Source organism: Myodes glareolus, chromosome 9, assembly GCF_982192425.1.
Source record: "Myodes glareolus chromosome 9, mMyoGla1.1, whole genome shotgun sequence".
In the NCBI taxonomy this organism is placed as follows: domain Eukaryota; kingdom Metazoa; phylum Chordata; class Mammalia; order Rodentia; family Cricetidae; genus Myodes; species Myodes glareolus.
Genome location: NC_142034.1, coordinates 1,697,673 through 1,718,881, shown reverse-complemented (window position 1 = coordinate 1,718,881; position 21,209 = coordinate 1,697,673). Strand labels below are relative to the sequence as shown.

The following is a 21,209-nucleotide window of genomic DNA, read 5'->3' as shown; positions in this document are numbered from 1 at the left end:
GGTGCTCAACATAGAAAATGCTTGCAGATGAAAACTGACAAAACTTTCTCCTGACACACTGCGGACTCACGCGGCTCACAGGCAACTGAGCTCTGTCTACTTCCATCAATCCAATAAAAATTAGCGTGGATTTTCTAAAGCAGCACAATCGTGTCTCTCAATGTTTAGTGGCTTTCACTTGTTGTTCTCTGCATGCTCAACATTTGGATTCTGGTCTGAGTAATCGCTGTGAATGTGCCGATTGTCAAAGGGCATAAAATTGTGTACCCGTCTACTTCTTAGCCACATCTGTCTCAATTCCTCACCCTCATCTGTATTGAGCTCAAACATAAGTGAATTCTGATTTTCAGCACTCTCCTCTTAGGATTTGCCACCTAGGAAAAACACCTTTATAAATGTAAGGAAACTATTTCGACATATTTGATTCTTCAATCTGTCTTCAACACTGAGGCATGTCGAAAAGTGAAGCCCTCTGCTTCTTAGCGGAAGGCTCTACAAATACTCCTTTATCCAGTCACTCAGGATGGGAACCTGTCACCCAGGCACTGTGAGAAAGAAATCGCGGAAGAACCCTTTTGTTTGGTTGATTCTGATTTGGTTGCACACACCATGTAGACCAAACTGACTTCAAACCCTCTATCCTCCTTGCCTCGCTTCCAAAGTCTGGAATTACAGGCCTATGACACAACACCTACCTTACCAAAGAAAAATTTTCTACAGTGCAAGTCACTTTAACTGATCAACAGCAGAGCATGGGAGCCTGGGTTTAACAAGAGACAGGCTTGTACTGAAAATGTTCTGGATTAACCTCTGACACAGGCTACAGAAGAAAACATATGGAACAGACAGATGGGGACACATGGAGAACACGGGTTCTGAGTGAGGTAGGTGTGAGGAACAAGCACCAGCAGCTCCAATTATCTGGGAAGCTAAGGAAGGTTTGTGCACCGGAGCCAGAAGACAGCCTAGACGTAGCCCAGATGAGGTCACAAAGCAATAAAAAAATAAAACAGAAAATCTCTCAGAAGCATTGCTCCACAGCAATTCTTTAAAGATCTCCCTTCGAATTAAAAACAAGCAGGGCTACAGAGATGGCTCAGCAGGTAAGAGCACTGACTGCTCTTGCAGAGAATCCTAGTTCAGTTCCCAGCATCCACACTGAACTGTAAATTGCCTGTAGCTTCAGCTCCAGCGTATGCCAACACCTTTGGCTTCTACCAACAACTACAGTAACATGCACACACCCACACATGGCCACACACACACATATAATTTTTCAAAATGGTGCTCACAGATGGGTCAGCAGTGAAGAGCACTGGTTGCTCTCCCAGAGGACCTGGGTTCAATTCCTACTACCCATAAGCTGTCTCACAACCATCTATAACTCCAGTTCCTGGGGGATCCAATGCCTTATTCTGGCCTCTTTAGGAACCAGGTATTCAAACAGTACAAAGACATGCAGGCAAAACACCCATACACATAAATACATAAATCTTAGAAGGAAAACTTTTGAAATCAATTTCAGAAAAGTTTATTAACTCCTCACAACCCGAGAAAGTTAATTTAAGATCCATGAGAGCATCTAGAATACCTGAACAAATTGCTTTACCTCAGTAAAGATCATCACAGTGAGTGGAAAATTGAAGAAGCAGTTCTAACGCTAATACCTCACCTATCTCTAGCCAAGTCATCTAGGATAGCAAATTTTAGCTTTTAAAAAGAGTCAGCCTTTCTGAGGTTTCTCTGCACATCTCCAGAATGGGAAACAGAGATAGAACAGAAGATACCCTACATGGAGCAGTGGAGAAAAGAAGCTATTCTCAGAGAAAAACCTGAACTCTAAACCTGCCAGAAATGATAGCCCTTATCTGCAATCCCGGTCGAGGAAGCTGTGCAGGAAGATGCGAAGCTCAAGGATGGTGTGGGACAAAACGCCTCAAGAGCTGGACTCCCCTGGAAACCCATGGAATCCGGAAAGAAGTGATGCTATTTGGAATACAGAGAAGCACTGCTGACCTGTCCCAGGCCTAAAGCACCCAACACGGTTCTGATCGCCCAGAAATTCCAAATAACCCTCAACGCTGACCACAACTCCTCCGTCAGATCGGCATGTTTCTCACACCATTCCCCAACCTTTGCCACATTCACTTTGGAGAGAAGCCCCCACAAGTTAACTAACGGCTATCTGCTGGTTTTTCTCCTGTTTTCCTGACATATTTCATGGAGGGTGGGGGTGACAATCCCTACGTCAGGCTAAAGTGAAATCAGCCTTCTTTATTACACTCTTTTAAACAGGTAGTCAAGTTACCTCTGCCAAAGAGGAGCCAGCCCCGCCAGGTTGCTGTCTGCCCCTTGGCCACTTCTTTTGTGGGGAAGGGGTTCCCTACAGACGCCCTTCTCCCGACTACTCTTCCGGAGTGAAATCATGACGAGGCAGTGCTGGGATGGGGGAGGAGAAAGCTCTAAGGACAGGAGGAAAGGACGTAACCGACTTCTGGGCCTGGGAGGAGGCTAGGGTCCCTCGGAGCAACCTGCGGCAATAGAGAGGAGGGACGCCGCTCCACTCAGACCGCTCGGCCTCCTACCCATCAACCTCTCCGGGCTCAGCTACAGCAGGAACCGCCACAAACCCAGGGCTAGTAAGGAGGAGACGCTGGCGCCGAGCTCCGTCCCGCGCGGGCCCGCCCAGGAGGCCGGCAAATCTGCTGCCTCATCCCGGCGCCCCGCTCCCTCCCGGCCGCCGCACTCACGATGCTCTCGGCCATGGCGGCCGCTCCTGTCTCCGGATTCGGGCCCCGGGTTACCGCCGCCTGCCTCCCCAAAGGCCTCGCAGTCCCGGACTCGGCCTCAGCCCCAGCCCCGGCCTCCCGCCGCCGCCGCCACCGCCGCTCCAGCTTCGCCTCCCAGCTCCGCCAGCCGCCGACGTACTGTGCTTCGCTCAACGCACTCCGCCGGGCGAACACGGAGGCGAAACAAGGTTCCGGCCTCGCCAACGGCCGCGCGCATGCGCATGTGGAGCCGCGCACACCTCGGCCCCGCCCCATCCCCTGCTCGTATGGGCCGGGCGATCTAGGCTCAGCTGCAGACTCAGGGTTCGGAAGAATCTTTTAAGAGAGACTTGTTCCTGAATTTTCAAACAATGCAGAAAAGCCCCAAGAAGAGTGCGCCTTGAAAAATAGCCGTTGAGGGAGTTCTGTGCCATCTTCACAATTTTCCAGCAATGAGCTGAGCTTCTTCTTTTGAGACCTCATGCATATGGTTTGAAAGAGACATTAGGGAAATCTTTTTAAGAGGCTAAAAGCCACCTGTTTTGTTTGTTTGGTTGGATTTGGTTTTGACTTTTGTGTTTTTGTTTGTTTGGTTGGTTGTTTTGGTTTTTCAAGACAGGGTTTCTCTGTGTAGCCCTGGTGGTCCTGGAACTCCCGGAACTGGCTTTGTTGACCAGACTGGTGTTCAATTCACAGAGATCCTCCTGTCCTTGCCTGCCTAGTGCAGTTAAAGGCGTGAGCCACCACACCCAGCTTAGTTTTTGTTTTGTTTTGTTTTGTTTTGTTTTGTTTTGTTTTTAAACAGAATCTCACTGCAGCTTTTGCTGACCCAGAACTCATTGTGCAAACCACGCTGGCTTGGAGCTCACAGTGATGTGCCTCTCTCTCTGTACTGGGATCTAAAAGCGTGCACACACTCCTGCCACCAATTTCAAATTAATGGTTCAATTTCTAAGTGCATGTGCATGTAACCTCTTTTTATATTTTAGACTGTTTTGTTTCTTTGTTTTGGTTTTTTTTTTTTTTTTGAGACAGGGTTTCTCTATGTAACAGCCCAATTACCTCTTTGTAGAACAGGCTGGCCTCAAACTCACAAAGATCCACCTGCCTCTGCCTCCCAGGTGCTGGGATTAAAGGCGTGTGTCAATCCCTCTAGACTTATTTTGTTGTTGTTGTTTTTAAGACTTTGTGTGTTTTATGTATATGAGTGTTTTGCCTGCACATATGTATGTTGAACCACATTCGTTCCTGAGGCCAGAGAAGGGCAGAAGAGGGAGTGGTACCCTTGGAACTGGAGTTTCAGATGGTTGAGACCCACCATGTGGGTGCTGGGAGACAAACCCAGGTTCTCTGGAACAGCGCCAAATGTTCTCAATTGTCGAGCCGTCTTTCCAGCCAAGACCTTGAACTTTTGATTCTCCTGTCCCCCACCTCCTAGAGCTGGGGTTACTGGAGTGTGCCATCACACCCAGATTTATAGATAAAACCCGGGGTTTCACGTGTGGTAGGAAAACGGTCTACCAAGTAGTCCACATACAAAGTCCATTGTTAGTCACAGTCTCACGTAGCCCAAGCTGGTTTCAAGTTTGAAATCTTCCTACCTCTGCTTCCTAAATCCTGGAACTATAGGTGTGCACTATCATACCTGGTTTCCTTCCTGTTAAGTTCATTGAATCCGTCTTCGTTTCCAATGTCAGTGCTGACAACACATGTTCTTTAGCCTCTGTCATTTAAATTTTGGATTATTCATTCCACCAACAAATTTCACTACATGCTAATTTCGTGTTTGGCATGGCTCTTACCCTGGCAGTACGAGGAAAAGGCCATAGGCTTGCTTGGTGCAGTTACCCCCTAGGCAGATCAACTTGCAGATATGGACTATCAGGTGACTGGTAATGATGAACACACAACCTCAGAAAGGACCGATCTAGAGGGTGTCTTAGGGTTTCTATTGCTGTGAAGAGACACCATGACCATGGCAAATCTTACAAAGGAAAGCATTCATTTGGGGCTGGCTTACAGTTCAGAGAGTTAGTCCATGGTCAGCGTGGTGGGAAGCATGGTGGCACACAGGCATACATGGTGCTGGAGAGGTAGCTGGAAGTTCTGTATCCAGATCCAAAGGAAGATACTGTGAGCCACTAGCCTAGTTTGAGCATCTGAGACCTCAAAGCACCCTGCCTGTGACACTTTTCCTCCAACAAGGCCACACCTATCCCAGCAAGGCCACACCCACCCCAACAAAGCCACACCTACTCCAATAAGGCCACACCCACCCCAGCAAGGCCACACCCACCCCAGCAAGGCCACACCCACTTCTAACAAAGCCACACCTACCTCAACAAAGCCACACCTACCCCAACAAGGCCAAGTCTGAGAATTTGAGCTTAATCCCTTGAACTCACAAAGTAGAAAGGAAAACAAATTCTTGGAAGTTGTGCTCTGAACTTCACACACACATTATAGCAATATGCACACATGCACACAATTTATTTTTAAGATGGAACTGGGCATGATGGCACTCACTTATAACCCCAGTCCTTTGGAAGCAGAGACGGGTGGTGCTCTTTAACAAAACTATCTGAGAATGAGCCAGTAAACAGTATTTCTCTGTAGCCTTTGTCTCCATTCCTTCCTCCAGGTTCTTGCTGTGAGTTCCTTTCTAACTTCCTCTTTGGTGGGCATAGTCATCATGTAGAAGATCTTCAAAACCCTTTAACAACAACGCCTGAGCTGCTTTTTCATTGGCTGCCAAGTCCATCAGGAACTTGGTGCTGCCTCCACCCTGGTTCAACCCCTTGTCCATATAGGGGTGAGGTATATACTAAATGCCCTGCCTGAACGTCACACGCAGGAAGAATTGAATAAGATGTGACTTTTAAAGGGTGGAGCACCCCTTTTATCCCAGCACTCAGGAGGCAGAGGCAGACAGATATCTGAGTTCAAGGCCAGCCTTGTCTACAGAGCAAGTTCCAGGACAGTCAGGGCTACACATAGAAACCCTTTCTTGAAAAACAACAACAAGAAAGTGTGACTTCTATATCTGGCTAAGATCACTTTGCATAATGTTTTCAAGGTGCACTCACGTTATGGCACATGTCAGAAATCTGCCCCTGGTATTCTTCCCCTTCTTCCTCTTCCTCCTTTTTCTTCAATATAGGGAACAGAATCAGGATCGAGAGCTTCATGCAAGAGTAGTAGGCTAGGGGGCTGGAGAGATGGCTCATTGCCTGCTTTTCCAAAGGTCCTGAGTTCAATTCCCAGCAATCACATGGTGGCTCACAGCCATCTGTAATGTGGTCTGGTGCCCACTTCTGGTGTGCAGGCATGTACAGAGACAGAATAAATAAATAAATAAATACATAAATACATAAATAAATAAAAAGAGTAGTAGGCTAATACTCTCCCACTGAGCTACAAACCTAGCCCAACCAAGAACATCTTATATGAGTGGATTTATACAGTGGCAGGCGGCTGCATCCTGGGCCATGGCGGGAGCCTGAATGGAAGAGGCAGTCTGAACTGTCAGAGACGGGTAAGGATAGAGCTCTGTGAGGTCCTAGATTCCATCCTCAGCGTGGGCTGGGGAGAAGAAAAGAAAAAGAAGGGTTGATGATGATGGAAGACATTGGGGGGCTCCAGGCAACGGGGATGGTGTGGTGGGGGTGGCAAAGGCCAGGACACACAGGTGCTGGCCATTGGAAGCCAGCAAATTGGTCTGCATTATAAAATCATAAGCCAGAACAATGGAATATAAAGCTAAAAGTAGAGGCTGGGCCTGGAAATGTCCATCAAAAGCTGAACCTCAGGGGGTCTGGAGTGGAAACAGGACAGGGCATGTGGCCGGTACAGCAGGATCTTTCTCTTGTCCTAAACATGTGGATGGTATCTATGAAGTCCTGTGGTCCTACAGTGACGCTACAGACACACCCACATTTCATCCGGACCCCAATCAGAAGCAGGGAGACCTGTGGAGGGACGTTCAGGGCCACACAGATGGTGTCTGGTAGGATCAAGTGCTGACAACCTTTGAACATGCTTTCTGTCTCTATAACCCACTGTGTATCTCAAGTCCTTTAGACACAGGGACTTCATGGTGACCATAACAAAATTCTGCTTTTGAGAAGCTCAGAGGGGGACATCTGGAACGTGAATACTGGTTTGTTTCTGCACTGGATAATGGGACTCAACAGTGACCGCCACGAGGCCAGCACCAGGGCCACCTTATCAAAGTCACGGTTGTGCAGATATTAGGGGCATCCTAGAGCCAAGGCCAAGAGTTAGGGTCTAAGAAGAAAAGCCAACTGATCTATAGAAGCAGAGGCCCTGCCTTAAGCCCTAAAATGTGACTCCTCACATGATCTCACTGTGATGGCTGGGTGGGCGGAGTCTGCAGCTCTCCAGTGCCGAGGTGGACAGTTTACAGAGCAGTCAAGGATACCGTTACACCAGGACTACAACCCATCCAGAGAGGCCCCGGGCCACCCGTCTTTGTGGCTTTCTCAGTTCACGTGGAGGATGGAAGAGGAAGAGAGCAGCCCCTTGCTGTCTCAGGTGAGCCAGCTCTAATGGCTTAGTTCAGGTTGGAGATGTTTCTTGGCCCTAAGGTCCTCCAGGAGGCCCCTGGACCAGGTTATGATCGACCTGACTCCTGGCCCCACTCCCAGTCTGGTTGTGTGCTAGGATTTGTCATTAAGTGATGTCAGTGGTGATTCTTTCAGGTTGGGGTGGGGCTTCACTATCAGATGGCTCCCCTTGCCGATGGCTAAACTCAGGTGCTAGCCTCACAGGGTCTCCTGTAGGTCTGAAAGAAACTCTGGCCGGGCGGTGGTAGCACACACCTTTAATCCCAGCACTCAGGAGGCTGAGGCAGGCGGATCTCTGTGAGTTCGAGGCCAGCCTGGTCTACAAGAGCAAGTTCCAGGACAGACTCCAAAGCTACACAGAGAAACCCTGTCTCAAGAAACCAAAAAAAAAAAAAAAGAAAAAAGAAAGAAAGAAAGAAAGAAAAAAGAAACTCTAACATTGGGCTCAGGAGCAGGGAAAAGCAAATGTTTTTTGAGGTTGAATGGAGACACCTTGGCCTCAGACGGTCTTAACGCTGCCAAGTGAGCCCCACAGGCTGTGCTTTCACTCCGGCAGACTCTGGCAGACAAATAACCTTCACATATCCCACTCCAAATTCAGGTTAAAGAGCCATCCACGCAGCAGGACTAGCACGGGTGGAAGGACTAGAGGAGCAGGTTCTTCCTGGTGGGAAAGGCTGAGATGAAATGGGACCCTTGCCTAGACACCTGGCTGTAGTCTCTTCCAAGTCAAACCAGGTGGTGGCTGGGCAGTGATACACCTTTAAACCCAGCAATTGAGAGGCAGAGGCAGGAGGAGCTCTGTGAGTTCAAGGCCATTCTGGTCTGAGTGAGTTCCAGGACATCCATGGATACACAGAGAAAGCCTGTCTCAAACCCCACCCACAAGAAAAAGAAAGAAAGAAAGAAAGAAAGAAAGGAAGGAAGGAAGGAAGGAAGGAAGGAAGGAAGGAAGAAAGGAAGAAAGAAAGAAAGAGAGAATCAGGTCATGAGTGGGCGTCCCCCACCTCCCTGTAAAGGGCCTCTCTCATATCTGCTGTTCAGCTGAGCTGCCTGCTGGAGGGCCTGTTTTCTTGCCTTCTCTAGATTGCTGCCCCAGTCGTGTTGGTTGCCCCTCTCCCTGCCCAGGAAGCCAGGCAAGCAGGATTTAGACAGTCCCTCCCTGCATCCTCCACAATAAGTCAAGCAAAGTGTCCAAAGGCCTCGGTTCAGTTGGCGGGTGGGAGATGATGCAGAGAAACCAAGGTGGATTTCACAGCGGTCCCAGGCAGCCTGCACTTCCGGCTGGGGTGGGAAAGTCCCTCCTGTGACTGCACAAAGTTGCCGCTGGGGCACTGCAGACTGAGTCAAACAGAGAGACCATTCTAGATGCAGGGAAGTGGACTCACCTGTCACTGTTCTGTCCTGTGGGAAGAGTGAAATCCTGACCCACGAATACCACGCCTGGGCAAGACCACCTCTTTCAGAGGGTGTGAAAGAAAGGAAGTGGGTACTTTTTTTGTTTTGTTTTGTTTTTTGAGACAGGGTTTCTCTGTAACTTTGGAACTTGTCCTGGAACTCACTCTTGCAGTCCAGGCTGGCCTCGAACTCACAGAGATCCACCTGCCTCTGCCTCTTGAGTGCTGGGATTAAGGGTGTGCGCCGCCACCACCTGGCACGGGTATTTTGTTGTTGTTGTTTCTTTTTTCTTTTTCTTTTTTTTTCCTACAGACCAATCTGAACGGGTATGTTTTTAAAAAGTATTTATTGGGCTGGAGAGATGGCTCGGCAGTTAAGAGCATTGCCTGCTCTTCCATACAGAAAGAATATTGTATATATAATAACATACAGTGTTTCAGTGTTCTGCTAACGTGTGCACAGCAGCGGACGGCAGCAGATCTCATTACAGATGGTTGTGAGCCACCATGCAGTTGCTAAGAATAGGACTCAGGACCTCTGAAATAGCAGCCGTCTCTCTAGCTCTGGGTATATAGGGTGTATATATATATACACGTATATATATATATATTATGTATACAATAGTCTGTCTGTGTGTATGCCTGCAGGCCAGAAGAGGGCACCAGACCTCATTACAGATGGTTGTGAGCCACCATATGGTTGCCGGGAATTGAACTCAGGACCTTTGGAAGAGCAGGCAATGCTCTTAACCGCTGAGCCATCTCTCCAGCCCCCTGGGTACATCTTTTAAGTGCTGTCCTACCCAGTTTTTACCATGGACCTTCCAGGGCACTGCCATTACACTGCTATAAAGAAAGTTGGCCTCATAGCCACCCGGACAGGCAGTGAGCTAGGACCCTTCACTGCCTTTCTGCTTCCTGCCTAAGCAGGATGAGGTATCCAATTCTTCAACTCTGCTTCCTGCCCCATCCTTTTTGCTCCTCTCTAACGAGGCCTCGCCCCTTGCTGGTTGTTGTCACAGACTGAGTGGCTAAGGACCAATGCATCCTCTAAGTTTTCTCTCCTTCTGCAGGGTACTGCTGGCCAAGAGCGGTCACTCAACAGGAACAGTCCACCTACTTCAAACATCCTAGGCCCAGAACTCTGGAAGGATCAGGTAGGGGCCTGGGGCTGCCGATGCTGTCCCGGGGCAAAGCACCAGGCCTGGAAGGAAGGCCAGGCCTCCTCTCTCCCACTCTCCACAGGAAGTAACTGTGTCAAGTATCTGACTTTCCTCTCTAACTTCTTCTTCTCCCTGCTGGCCCTGGTGACCCTGGCAGCAGGGCTCTGGGGGCTGGCTGTCAAAAGGTCTCCAGAGAACAGCTGGGGTGGAGCCCTGCCGGCAGACCCCATGCTGGTGCTGGTGCTGGGAGGCCTGGTGGTCAGTGTGGTGAGCATGTCAGGATGTCTGGGTGCCCTCTGTGAGAACAGCTGCCTACTACGCTTCTACTGTGGAGCTGTCCTCAGCTGCCTGGCACTGGAAGCCCTGGCAGGGACGCTGGTGGTGGCCCTCTGGGGCCCACTGCAGGAGGGCCTGAAGTATGCCCTGCGTGCGGCCATCATCCACTACCACAATGACCCAGACCTGTGCTTCCTCCTCGACCAAGTCCAGCTGGGGCTGCAATGCTGTGGAGCGGTTTCCTACCAGGACTGGCAACAGAACCTGTGAGTGTCCCCTGTACCCCACACGGGCAAGAGAAGGGGTGGTCGGGATGCCTCACTCACCCGCTTGAGCATGGATGCATAGACATGTGTGTGTTCTGGCGTACACACACAACCACATACATGCCTTGTACTCCTACTTCCATGTGCCTGTACACAAGTTTCCTTGTGTGCGTGCAAATTCACTTTCACAATCGCCTGCTTTTATGTAAACACAAAATGAAGGCCCATACTGGGGCACACACATACATCACATATACACAAACATACGTGCAAATGTGTGCACTTACCCTTTGCCTAGGCCATGGCCTTGAACCTGAATGAGCCCAACTTCTAGCCGACTCTGGAGCCCAGACTCAGCTTCCCCATGCTGTCCCCTCCATTATGGGGTTTCAATGAAGAGGCCAAGCCAGAAGACACCAGAAAAGTATTTTTTTTTTAATCTCAGAATATCTCAGTGTGAAGAAAAACACTTTAGGTTAGCTCAGGCCATCAGTCGGCGGCTCCACAGGTCGCCGCATGTGTTCCTGAGAGTGTGATTAAACTTCCAATTTAGGCAGACACAACATTTTATGTTCTTGTTTGAGGGTCCCTGTTTTGTCTACATTCTCCACTGCACAGACACCCTGAGTAGTGCCTGTCCTCCCTATGACACCCAGAACAAACATTAGGCTCCCTCCCTGGAGCCTCTGAGGCCAATTAATATCAAGGGATGGAGACAGGGGAGGCTCTAAAAACATAGTTTCAATATGTGGTGCTTACCATGCTCCTGGCTCCCCACAAAGTCCCCCCCCCCCCAGGGCTCCTGGGAGACTCTGGTCACAGAGAGTAAGCACACTGTGGGTGGTTGTCAGGGCCCTGTGAATGAGGTCTAGACCCGAGGAAAGCTGCAGCTGAGGCTCCTTAGCCACTAGGGGGCTCCTCATAGCTCTGAGCCTTTTGCTGCTGACCTCTGACCCCTCTTCTTATTGCAATCCAATCTAGAAGTTTCTCTGGGAAGTCAGTCAGCTTTCTCTCTGACATTGCCTACTCAAATAAACTCACAGGCAGTGTCGGAGAGAAAGTCTGCAAGCCAGGTCTTCTCAACACCTCTCCTTCAACTACCTCACTAAACATTTCCTTGCCTGCCAAGATAGGCACAACACTCCACCCACCCCAATCCCCTGTCCACAAGAGGGTGTAAGCACGGTAACACAAGAAACTGAGGGTCCTCTGTGTGTGCTTGCATGTGTGTACATATGCCCTTCATATGTATGCAATTGTGTGTGTGTGTGTGTGTATGTGTGTGTGAGAGAGAGATAGAGTGCTTGCATGTGTGTACATATGCCCTTCATATGCATGCAACTGTGTGTGTGTGACAGATAGAGAGAGAGAGAGAGAGAGAGAGAGAGAGAGAGAGAAAGAGAGAGGGATTGAAGTTTGAAGGCCTCCTCTCCACTCCAGGACTAACCTTGTGCCCTGCAGGTACTTTAACTGCAGCTCTCCCGGGGTACAAGCCTGCAGCCTTCCTGCCTCCTGCTGCATTAACCCCCAGGAAGGGGGAGCTTTGGTGAACACTCAGTGCGGCTTTGGGGTTTTGCACCTGGACCAGAATGCAGCTGGACAAGTAGTGCACCTGCAGGGCTGCTGGCCTGTGCTGCAGCAGTGGCTGCGAGGGAACATGCAGACCATAGGCGGCTGTGTCATCACTGTTGTCGCGATCCAAGGGGCTGAACTCCTGTTGGCCGCCTGCCTGCTAAGGGCCCTAGCTGTACCAAAGGCAGCAGAGGACACAGAACCTGGACCTCTGTGAGGTGAGAAGAGCTGAGAAGACCCTGATACAGGCCAAGTTCCAAGCCTCTTCTCATCTTCCAAGGAAAGTCAGAGTAACTCGCATGGAACAGACCCCTGGGCTCCACTCCTGGTCCATTGCCTCTTTGCTACATCTGTCAGTCCCCCAAGGCCCGCCTAGACCGACTCTGTCCTGCCCTAATCTCATGATTTCACTCCTGAGTTCTCAGGACCCATCTAAGCCCAAAGGCTACCATGGTCTGTGCCTGAGCACACCTGTTTCCCACTAGGCTGGCAGGAAGAGCAAGGGCTGAGGGCCCCTGCTTCCAACCTCAGCCCCCTGCCCTGATCTAACTCACCCTGACTGGCTCTAGGTCCCCATTTCTGCAGAGATGGCCTCTCTCGGCTCCACTCCTGCTTTCTGGCCTTTGGTGAGCTGTAGGATGCAACCCAGGCCTTGTTCTGTAGAAAGCTGTTTTGGTAGCAGGAAGACTTGTATATTGGTGTGTGGATTCACATTTGCATAGTAAACTACAGATCTCACAATGACTGGGACTGGGACTTATTCGAGTCAAGATGGAGACAATTCCTTGTTTCCCAGCTAGGGCTGACGAAGGCAGAGGGCAGCCCAGCTCTGATTTCATCTGTAGAATCAGCATGGTCAGTCTGTGGCTGTCTCAAAAGTGGAGTCTTTTTCTTGCCTATTCTATTTCTTTTTCATGTACTGCAGGCTGGCCTTGAACTCCCTACGTAGCTGAGGGTGACCTTTACCCTTCTGCCTTCTGCTCACACGTTGGGGATTACAAGCATGCACCACAATGCCTAACACATAGAGTCTTTCTGAAAGCCATTTTCTGATTATTGAAAGGAGTAAATATTGTGCATGTTTGGGGGTGTTTGCCCAGGTGTGTGCCTATATGTCTTACCTCTATGTGTGGAATCCTCAGGTTACTGGGGTGTGCGGCAGGTGTCAGCTCGGTCTTAGGATGGACTGGCTGGGCCGTGGGGCTGCTCATTGGGTGTCTGTGTGTAGGTTTCTAGTTTTTGTCCTTTCCTAACTTCTTGGAGAGTCTGCTTCATTGACTATGGCCACCAGGAGTGAGGGGCAGGGTCAGGCTCATATACCTAGGACCTCTAGGCCAAACCTCTGAGGAGTTTTCTGTTTCTCTTTCTTGCCCGTCTCTCCTACTTCCACACACTCTGAACCCTCCTCCCTCCATGGTGCAGATAAAGCAACCCTACTGTAGGGACCGTACTCCATCAGGGCACCTCGGATAAGCAAGGAGATGCTAATTTTATTTAGAAACAGGGACAAGGACAGAGTGTGTCGGGAAGGCTGGTATAAAGTGCAGTAGCCTCAGCCTCTCTCACCAGAGACCCCAGGACAGTGTCCCACCTCCAGACGCCCATCTGGAAGGGTTGCGGGGCAGAGGAACTTCCCTGTCCACAGAAGGCAGTGTAGGGAAACACTTCTGGGGAGCTCAACCCTGTACTCCAGCCATAAGAAGAATAGGAGGTGGGGCTAGGTCCCTCTCCCTTCCTTTTTCTAACCCGTAACTTCAGGTCACCAGTGTGTCCTGTGGGAGGCTGTAGGCTCTTGGTAGCTGGTGTCAGGGCATAAAGTTGTGTCCCTGGAGGCTGGGGACAACCTGGCTAGGGACTCAGGTTGGGATTCAGGCTCAGGCTTGGGCGGGGGTCCTGGGCAGGTCTTACAGAGGGTGGTGGGGCAGAGAGGTCTTCAGGAGGCCTTTCATGGGACTCTCACAGCCGGGATTGACTAAATGATGCCATACTGGGCCAGTTCATGCAGCTCCAGGTGGTTGAAGGCCTCCCACGGGCAGATGACAGTGATGTCTGCAGGAAAAGTGTCATTAACAGGGACTCCATGGCCCCAGGACCACCCCATTCCCTGTCGCCTTGCTTTCTACTCCCCAAATAAAAGTCACATCTGCCTAGGACGAGAGGCTAAGCTCTGGTTGCAAATCCTCCTAGGCAGGAAGCACCAACTCTGTCTTCTGGGTCCTGGCTCCAGTAGTGAGGGATGTGGCAGGCCCGAATAGGGAGCTTAAGGGACCCTTTGCTGAAGTTGGAAGGACCAGCAAAAGTTCCTTCTGTGTCAAGTGAACCTACCCCATGGGAACAACCCCTCTCAGGGGGATCTGAAACTTGATGTTGGGAGAGAAATAGGGGACAGGATGGGAGGCAGGCTAAGCAATAGAGAGGAACCTTGGACCTGTGGGAGTATGTCTGAGGGATGTAGGAGACTTAGGAGGACTGTCCGGATGTGACAATCCTGAGTCGTCATACCTGTGCCCAAGCCTTCCATTCCAGGGATGTCATCCCCAAACCTGTAAAGACAGAGTGGTCAAGGACGATGTCTCCAGGTCTAGATCAAGCCACCCCTGGGTACCAGATGTCCTCCCCAACATCTGCTAATGGGCAGGGACTGGGGGCTCCCTTTCACCATTGTGGGACCAGTGTGCTTCCCAGAGATTCACAGGCCGAGGACCAGGAAAGGAAGAGCGAGCCCAGGTACACATGGGCAGACACCCATGCAATGCGGCCTGAGTGGGCACGGGCTGTAGGCCTCTGCAGGAGTGTGAGAGAGGGTGCTGTGTGTGTCTCAGTATGTCAGCTGTGACTTGTCCCTGAAAGGCACACATAAGCTGGGCGGTGGCAGTGCCTGCCTTTAATCCCAGCACTCGGGAGGCAGAGGCAGGTGAATGTCTGTGAGTTTAAGGCCAACCTGGTCTACAAGAGCAAGTTCCAGGACAGGTTTCAAAGCTACAGGGAAACCGTGTCTTGAAAAACCAATAAATAAATAACTGAATGAATAAGAAAGACACACATGCTGGACACTGGTCTCCAGGGTACAGCAGTACTGAGACGTGTGGGTCTTTAAGCAGAGAGTGACTGAATCACAAGGAAGCGGTGAAACGTTACTGTGGGTTGATGCCATTCTCACAGGACACGGTTATGACTCTACAGAAGAGGTGGCTAGAATGGAGAGACTCGTTCCTCTCGCTTTCTCGTGTTCTCTGTCTACTTCCCGGGAAAGAGGGAATGCCTCTTTCCCGGCATTCCCGCCACTTATACCATCTTCCAGGTTGTGGTATAGCCGTCGGGTCTTTACCAGAGGCTAAACAGTTGAGACCAACCTTCCTGGAGCTTTCTGTCTCCAAAACCAAGGGCACACAAATCTCTGCATAAAGCGTTCAGTTCCTATTGTTTTCTCAGAGCAACAGAAAATTGGCTAAGGTCATGCCTGTAGGCGTTCACACGCAGGTGTCTGTGTGTGCACAGGTGAGTGTGGTGGTGGGGCACACACATCCCTGAGGAGATTCGGGCGGTCTGCTTTCCAGACCTGTTTGGCTACAGCACCTGGAGTAAATGATAGGTCCCTTGGTTCCCCAAAACTCTTGAGGCCCTGGTCATCGGGATGAAGATGTACCACAAAGAACCATGGCCGGAGTTCTACACCAGCCTCTGTCTTGTCCCATGCAGCCTGGGAAGTGTTCCTTCTGTGAAAGGTTCCCCTCTGTTGTTCTGCTTACCCTTGAACGCCTTTCTTGGGGGGCTTGCTCTTGAACTGCCTGGTTTGCCGTTGTTTAAACTTAGGCGGTCCTTTCCTGGGCGTAACTGGTCCTCCTATAACCCGTGTGGCCGACCGAATCTCGGCCTTGGGTGGCTCCAGGTTCATGGTGAGGCTGGCAGAGACACTGCAGTGACCCTTAGCTTCTGGGCTCTGTCAGGCTGGTCTATATTCCTCATGCAGGCTGGGGAAGACCAGACAGATGGATCCCCATTAGCCCTTATTCCTTTCCAACCTAAGAGCAGAGGGCCTGACACCCACAAGCTACCCTGAGACATTGCCTCCCCTCCAGAGAACCACCTTCCAGCTCTACCAGGGCTTTCTAGTGTTCTCCTTCTGGTACCACGAGGCACCTCCCACTGCTAGCAGCCACACAGGACTCATGAACTACCTTGTGCCCATCCCATACCCCTAACTCACATCAAACACACCCTTTTGACCCCCCCCCACATGTCCCAAACCAGGGCTTTTTATTACCTCCCCTTGAACACCTTGATGTTGGCCCCCACACTGACGCCTGCTCCCTCCCTCCCTCTCATCCACTGGAATCTGATTGAGCCTGTCACTCTGTGGAAAGCCTTCTGAGATCGCTTAGGAGGGTAAACAAAGGACACCCCTTCCTGACCCTGCACGTGAGCCCCACAGCCTCTTACTTTCCCTTCCAGGAGATCAGCCCCAGGCTGCTTTCACTGGCCCCTTCTCAGGAAGGGAAGGCCTTCTCTGATTCTAGAGGCCTCTTCTGACTCTACCTCATGCCATTCTGTATTTCCAGGTCCTAATTTATTTCTTCATACCACAATCTGGGGCTAAATTCGTTAATTTACAGGCATGTTTTTAAAGTAGGTTTGTTCATATTTATGTACTTGTTGGTTTTGGTCTATTATCTGTCCCTGGGGGTTGGACTTGGTGCGGATAAATAACGCTCCACAAAATGGAACGCAGCGATGCCCTAAGGAAGGGGCCTGTCCTTGAACCAGAAGCAGCTGAACTGGGAACTCCTCACTTTCACGGCTCCATTTCAGAGGGCCAAGCCAGAAGCAGGTCTCAGGGAGAGCAGTTACACCAGGATTCTTCCCTTAGGCTGCTCCCTGGCTCGCTGACTTGGAGCTCTGGAGAGGCTGAGCTGGCCTCTGCGGCCCTGTATCAGGCTGCAACCTAGAAGACACTACCTAGGATGGCCCCTCCTCCTCTCCCTAAGAGCTCCAAGCCCCAGCGACCTTGGCCAAGGACAGTACAACTTCAGTAATCCTATTAGCGCCCGAAGGAGACTCCTAATCTCCCAGAGTTCTAGGAAGCTGCCTAAATAAACCTCACCTGCTGCTGAATACAGGTGTGACCCAGACAGGAGGTGTTGTTCCGACACCCTTAGCTGTCCAAGAGACCAACTACTACTGAAACAGCCTTAAGCCACGGCCAGTGGTCTGCTGGATTGTCAAAGCTGAAACTGATCAGTAGAGTAGGCAATGCTCACTTCAATCTCAGCGGCTCCCCCTGCCCTTCCTAAGTTCAGTCTTTGTCCCTGAAGTCAGCACCAGGACGAACCAGGACTCAGGAGCTTAGGAGACCAGCATGCTCGGGTCTGAGGTACCCATCCCTTACTTCCCAGTAGTAAAACACTTCTCTAGTCAAAGGCCATAAACCCCCGACAGAACTCCAATGATCAGCACTGTCTCTATGGAAACCACGCCTGAGATGCCTAACCCAGACTGACCTGAAGCCGGTACCACTTAGCTATATGGTCAGGTGGCTGGCCTTGGCAACAGGCACTACCATCTGACATTGTAGAGAAGCAGAGGAGGTGATTGGCAGGATGTCCTCTCCAAAGGACAGGAAAAGGGGAGGAACTCTTAAAAATCCAAAGCTCGGCAGAGGTGGTAAAAACTCGTTGGCTTTCCCCAACCCCAACTCTGAATGAGCAGAGACCTGACTGTTAGAAAAGGCAACGAGATGGGTCATGACTCACCAAGCACTGGACAGGTCTCAGGGAGCCACAGGTGCCAGTAGGCTGAACCTGGGTCAGCAGAGCAGTGGCCTAGGGATTTATTCTTCTCTTGGTGAGCGGATTATGACTCTCTGCTGGGATGCTACACTAATGAGATTGCTGGGCCTTGTGGGAGTCACCACTGACTGGGATACTGGGGTGGGTAGAAGAAATTGAGGAGCAGTCAAGGGCCTGAAGGAAGGACATTCGGTTCCAGTAGACGGTCAAGAAAGGAAGGGGAAGTTTTATCTTCACCAGTTGTGGGACGATGCCTCCAGAAACAAAGGGGCCATTTTCCAGATAGTTCTTGCTTGGGCTCACCCATTCCCTTTCTGTCCCATCCACTGAGGAAACCGTGGACTTTGATGCTGTATGTGACAGGCCTCCTTTTTCCCCCTTGCCTTTCAGCCCTGCCTCTTGCATTCCAATCCCAAGGTCTTTGCTTCTGCAACTCTGTGTATTCCATTTCCTGTGCCTGTTTCCTCTAAATTGGATAGAATTAGCTTTCTTGTTTTTCTTTCTTTATTCTTTTTGTTGTTGTTGTTGTTATTTCGAGACAGGGTTTTTCTGTGGCTTTGAAGCCTGTCCTGGAACTAGCTCTTGTAGACCAGACTGGCCTCGAACTCACAGAGATCCGCCTGCCTCTGCCTCCCAAGTGCTGTGATTAAAGGCACGCACCACCACCGCCCGGCTTGTTTTTCTTTTTAAAAGCATGGTCTTATGTAGTTCCATGCTGGCCTCAAAGTGTCATGGAGCTAAGGACGCCCCTCAAGTACTGGAATTACAAGCATGTGCCACACAGACAGCACCGCATGATTCTGTGTTAATCTTTATCTTCCACACGGAAGTGGTAGGAGGAGGCACATTATACTGCTGGTGTCTGGGCCACTATGGGGCATTTCACAGATGCATGGTGGTAAGTATAACGGAGGCATGGTAAGATACAGGCCAGCATGGCAGTCTGAGAACTTGAGTGCCTTATACCCAGAAGCAGACTCAGGCCCACTGCGAAGGGCTGGCCAATGAGTTTTCTTCAAGGGCATCTTATACTGCACAGCCTTACTGGCCTTTGCCACAGTTGTCAAACGCTGGAAATGCTGACCACTGGTGTCAACATTTCCTGGAGATGTGAATAGGTATCCACCTACCATAGGTACGGTGACTCCTTTAATCCTAACAAGAGGCAGAGGCAGGCAGATCTCTGTGCATTAGAGAAGTACCAGGACAGCCAAGGCTATACAGAGAAACCAACCATCTTTACAACCTCTTTTAAGGAGGAAATGCTTCAATCCACAGGAAACAGCTATACAAAAGTCTGGGACCTCATAGGTGTGGTCACCATTAACACGTTTATCTGGGCCCAGCCCCTGCTGTGTACTTTGGATGGCATGCTTCATCTGTCCAAGGTGCCAGCCTGAACTATGTTCTATCACTCACTAGCAAAGTGCCCCGACTTTCTGGTCTTAATTTTGTCACAGGTCTGTATAAAACACCAAACATGGAAAAAGTCCTGTTTATCAGCTCAGACCCAACAGAAGGCCGGGTGGTGGTGGTGCACACCTTTAATCCTAGCACTCGGGAGGCAGAGGCAGACGGATCTCTGTGAGTTCGAGGCCAGCCTGCTCTACAAGAGCTAGTTCCAGGACAGGCTCCAAAGCTACAGAGAAACCCAGTCTCGAAAAAACAAACAAACAAACAAACAAACCAAAACAAAGTCCCTCTATAATCCCAGCTGTTCTCTTTAACAAAGTAGGTGGGCACAAATACATTTAAGTTCAGCCCTTGCTAGTGCCGTGCAGTTGGTTCTGGAGCTTGATACCCCAGCTGCGTCTAGCAGGATTCAAGAACTCTAGAGGGATGACCCTAGGCTACTACAAGGTAGAAAGAAATCCCCCAGGACCCAGCAGGAGACAGGGAACAGCTAGGCCCCTCCCACATGATGGTTCTCACTTACCACACAGGTGGGAACCAGGGCTTACTGTCAGCAGGACACCTCAGGTACAATGGGGCCTGGGGGTGCTCCTGTCATAGGGTGTTCACGGATTGAAGGCTTTTGTTCATCTTCACCGGTGAGGAAACCTGTGGCTGCTCACCAGGACACACAGCTAGCCTGGGTATGCTTCCTTTGACAACACAGGCAGAGGGACCACACAGTTTGGTTGGCGCAGAGAATTTATTCAGAGGTGAAGGTCTTACACATTACTTCCTATTCCTGACAGACATGTGGAGTCTTCCAGACCCAAGGATAAAAGTGGCCCTGTGCTTCTAAAGTGTGGCATCTGTCCACGGCCCGGAGTCCCACGTACACTGGCTCAGTCTCCACTCTGGGTGCGGAGCCGGAGCCGGATCTCCATCCTGAGGAAGGCCTTGAGGTTCTCATCCTTCACATGCTCCTCTAGATCGGCCAGGGCCTGTTCCCCCCCATCCTGGTAGCGTCTGAGCAGGGCTTCTGCATAGTCTACCCACACACAGTTAGGACAGCCACTCATGCAGCAGTTTGTGGGAGGCTGGAGCTCAAGTGACAGAGGGTCTGGGGGCTTCTCCCGGGGCTGGGAGGCCTTTGGCTCCCTGCCATCCTCCGCACCTGCTTGGAAACCTTCTTCCCTGTGGTCCATCCCCAACTCTCTGCAGCTATCAGTGGCTCGCATTGGAGCATGGTGTCTGTGAAGAATACTGTGTCTTCCTCGGGGAAGACTCTGGCAGCTGCCCCAGCTGGAGAACTGTTGTGTGCCCTGCGAACATGGGATAACCAGTATGACTCTCCAGGAAGCTGGTAAGGCACTGGGGAATGTTCACCCTTCCTAGCATTGGGCTGGTGGCTCAACATCCTTCTCGGCCTCCTCACTTCCTGCAGGACCGTAGACAAATTATTATATTTCACCCTGTATACTGTTTCCCTATCTGTGAAACGGACACATTGGTTGGTATGAGAAAAAACGTGTTAAGAGCCTGGTTCAGTGCCAGGTACTGGGCCTGAGTTCCAAACGATTGCACAGAACTGGCTGACCCTCACCAGACACTAAACACTCCTCCGCTGACCACGCGGACTATCCGCGTCGTCCTCAGTCCTGCATCGGCCTTCCACCACATCACAAGAGAAGCTCAGAGGACATCGGGTCACCCCAATCTCCGCCTCCAACGCCTCTGGTGTCCACCCGTGACCCCGGTCACTAACTGGTACTTGGTCTGGAGCCCAAACCTGAAGAAAGCTCTGAGGGAGCGCGCTGACCGTGACTCTTCCAAGGGCTGGCTGGCCTCCCAGACCTGGGACACCCCAGCTGCGCGAAAGGCTTCCCGCAAGCCTGCGGGGGCAGTGCGGCCCACTCGGTCCGCGAGTACAGGCCCAGTAGCAGAGCGCCGCTCCCACCCGGTCTCCCCCTGACAGGCTCCGCAGCAGTATTTCCATAGCTGGT

The 21,209-nt window shown here is 50.8% G+C and overlaps 4 protein-coding genes across 6 annotated transcripts in view; 1 reads left to right on the top strand and 3 right to left on the bottom strand.

The window, feature by feature from the left end:
* Nploc4 (NPL4 homolog, ubiquitin recognition factor) overlaps positions 1–2,910 on the bottom strand; it is a 45,675-nt gene extending 42,765 nt beyond the window's left edge. Inside the window, exon 1 of the mRNA XM_048429437.3 lies at positions 2,751–2,910. Within this exon, the coding sequence (XP_048285394.1) occupies positions 2,751–2,765 (15 nt within the window). The 5' untranslated portion in view covers positions 2,766–2,910. The remainder of the gene's footprint in view (positions 1–2,750) is intronic.
* Positions 2,911–7,166: 4,256 nt separating this feature from the next.
* Positions 7,167–13,114, top strand: Tspan10 (tetraspanin 10). Its single transcript, XM_048429276.3, has 3 exons — positions 7,167–7,322; positions 9,825–10,456; positions 11,918–13,114. Exons 1-3 carry the CDS (start codon positions 7,287–7,289, stop codon positions 12,243–12,245), a joined length of 996 nt encoding a protein of 331 aa, XP_048285233.1. The 5' UTR covers positions 7,167–7,286; the 3' UTR covers positions 12,246–13,114.
* A 384-nt stretch (positions 13,115–13,498) lies between these two features.
* Pde6g (phosphodiesterase 6G) lies at positions 13,499–19,890 on the bottom strand. 2 transcript variants are annotated; one of them, XM_087909647.1, is made up of 4 exons: positions 19,751–19,890; positions 15,778–15,999; positions 14,531–14,571; positions 13,499–14,077 (listed from the first exon to the last, which is right to left on the bottom strand). In XM_087909647.1, the coding sequence occupies exons 2-4, from the start codon at positions 15,921–15,923 to the stop codon at positions 14,001–14,003; spliced, it is 264 nt and encodes an 87-aa protein (XP_087765773.1). In that variant the 5' UTR covers positions 15,924–15,999; positions 19,751–19,890; the 3' UTR covers positions 13,499–14,000. The 2 variants fall into 2 exon arrangements, with proteins under 2 accessions (XP_087765773.1, XP_048285243.1); XM_048429286.3 differs by lacking the exon at positions 19,751–19,890 and having other exon boundaries at positions 15,778–18,329.
* A 60-nt stretch (positions 19,891–19,950) lies between these two features.
* Positions 19,951–21,202, bottom strand: Oxld1 (oxidoreductase like domain containing 1). Of its 2 annotated transcripts, none has more exons than XM_048429278.3 (2): positions 20,996–21,202; positions 19,951–20,528 (listed from the first exon to the last, which is right to left on the bottom strand). In XM_048429278.3, the coding sequence occupies exons 1-2, from the start codon at positions 21,200–21,202 to the stop codon at positions 20,109–20,111; spliced, it is 627 nt and encodes a 208-aa protein (XP_048285235.3). In that variant the 3' UTR covers positions 19,951–20,108. The 2 variants fall into 2 exon arrangements, with proteins under 2 accessions (XP_048285235.3, XP_048285236.3); XM_048429279.3 differs by having other exon boundaries at positions 21,026–21,202.
* Between the last annotated feature and the right edge of the window lie 7 nt (positions 21,203–21,209).

Coding starts and splice junctions, on each gene's coding strand:
- Pde6g (XM_087909647.1), bottom strand. CDS start 15,923: ATGAACCTGGAGCCACCCAAGGCCGAGATTCGGTCGGCCACACGGGTT. Junction 14,572..15,777: donor CCCAAGAAAGGCGTTCAAGG/GTAAGCAGAACA, acceptor CTGTCTTTACAG/GTTTGGGGATGACATCCCTG. Junction 14,078..14,530: donor AATGGAAGGCTTGGGCACAG/GTATGACGACTC, acceptor CTTTTCCTGCAG/ACATCACTGTCATCTGCCCG.
- Tspan10 (XM_048429276.3), top strand. CDS start 7,287: ATGGAAGAGGAAGAGAGCAGCCCCTTGCTGTCTCAG. Junction 7,323..9,824: donor GCAGCCCCTTGCTGTCTCAG/GTGAGCCAGCTC, acceptor CTCCTTCTGCAG/GGTACTGCTGGCCAAGAGCG. Junction 10,457..11,917: donor CAGGACTGGCAACAGAACCT/GTGAGTGTCCCC, acceptor TGTGCCCTGCAG/GTACTTTAACTGCAGCTCTC.
- Oxld1 (XM_048429278.3), bottom strand. CDS start 21,202: ATGGAAATACTGCTGCGGAGCCTGTCAGGGGGAGACCGGGTGGGAGCG. Junction 20,529..20,995: donor TCCCTCAGAGCTTTCTTCAG/GTTTGGGCTCCA, acceptor CCATGTTCGCAG/GGCACACAACAGTTCTCCAG.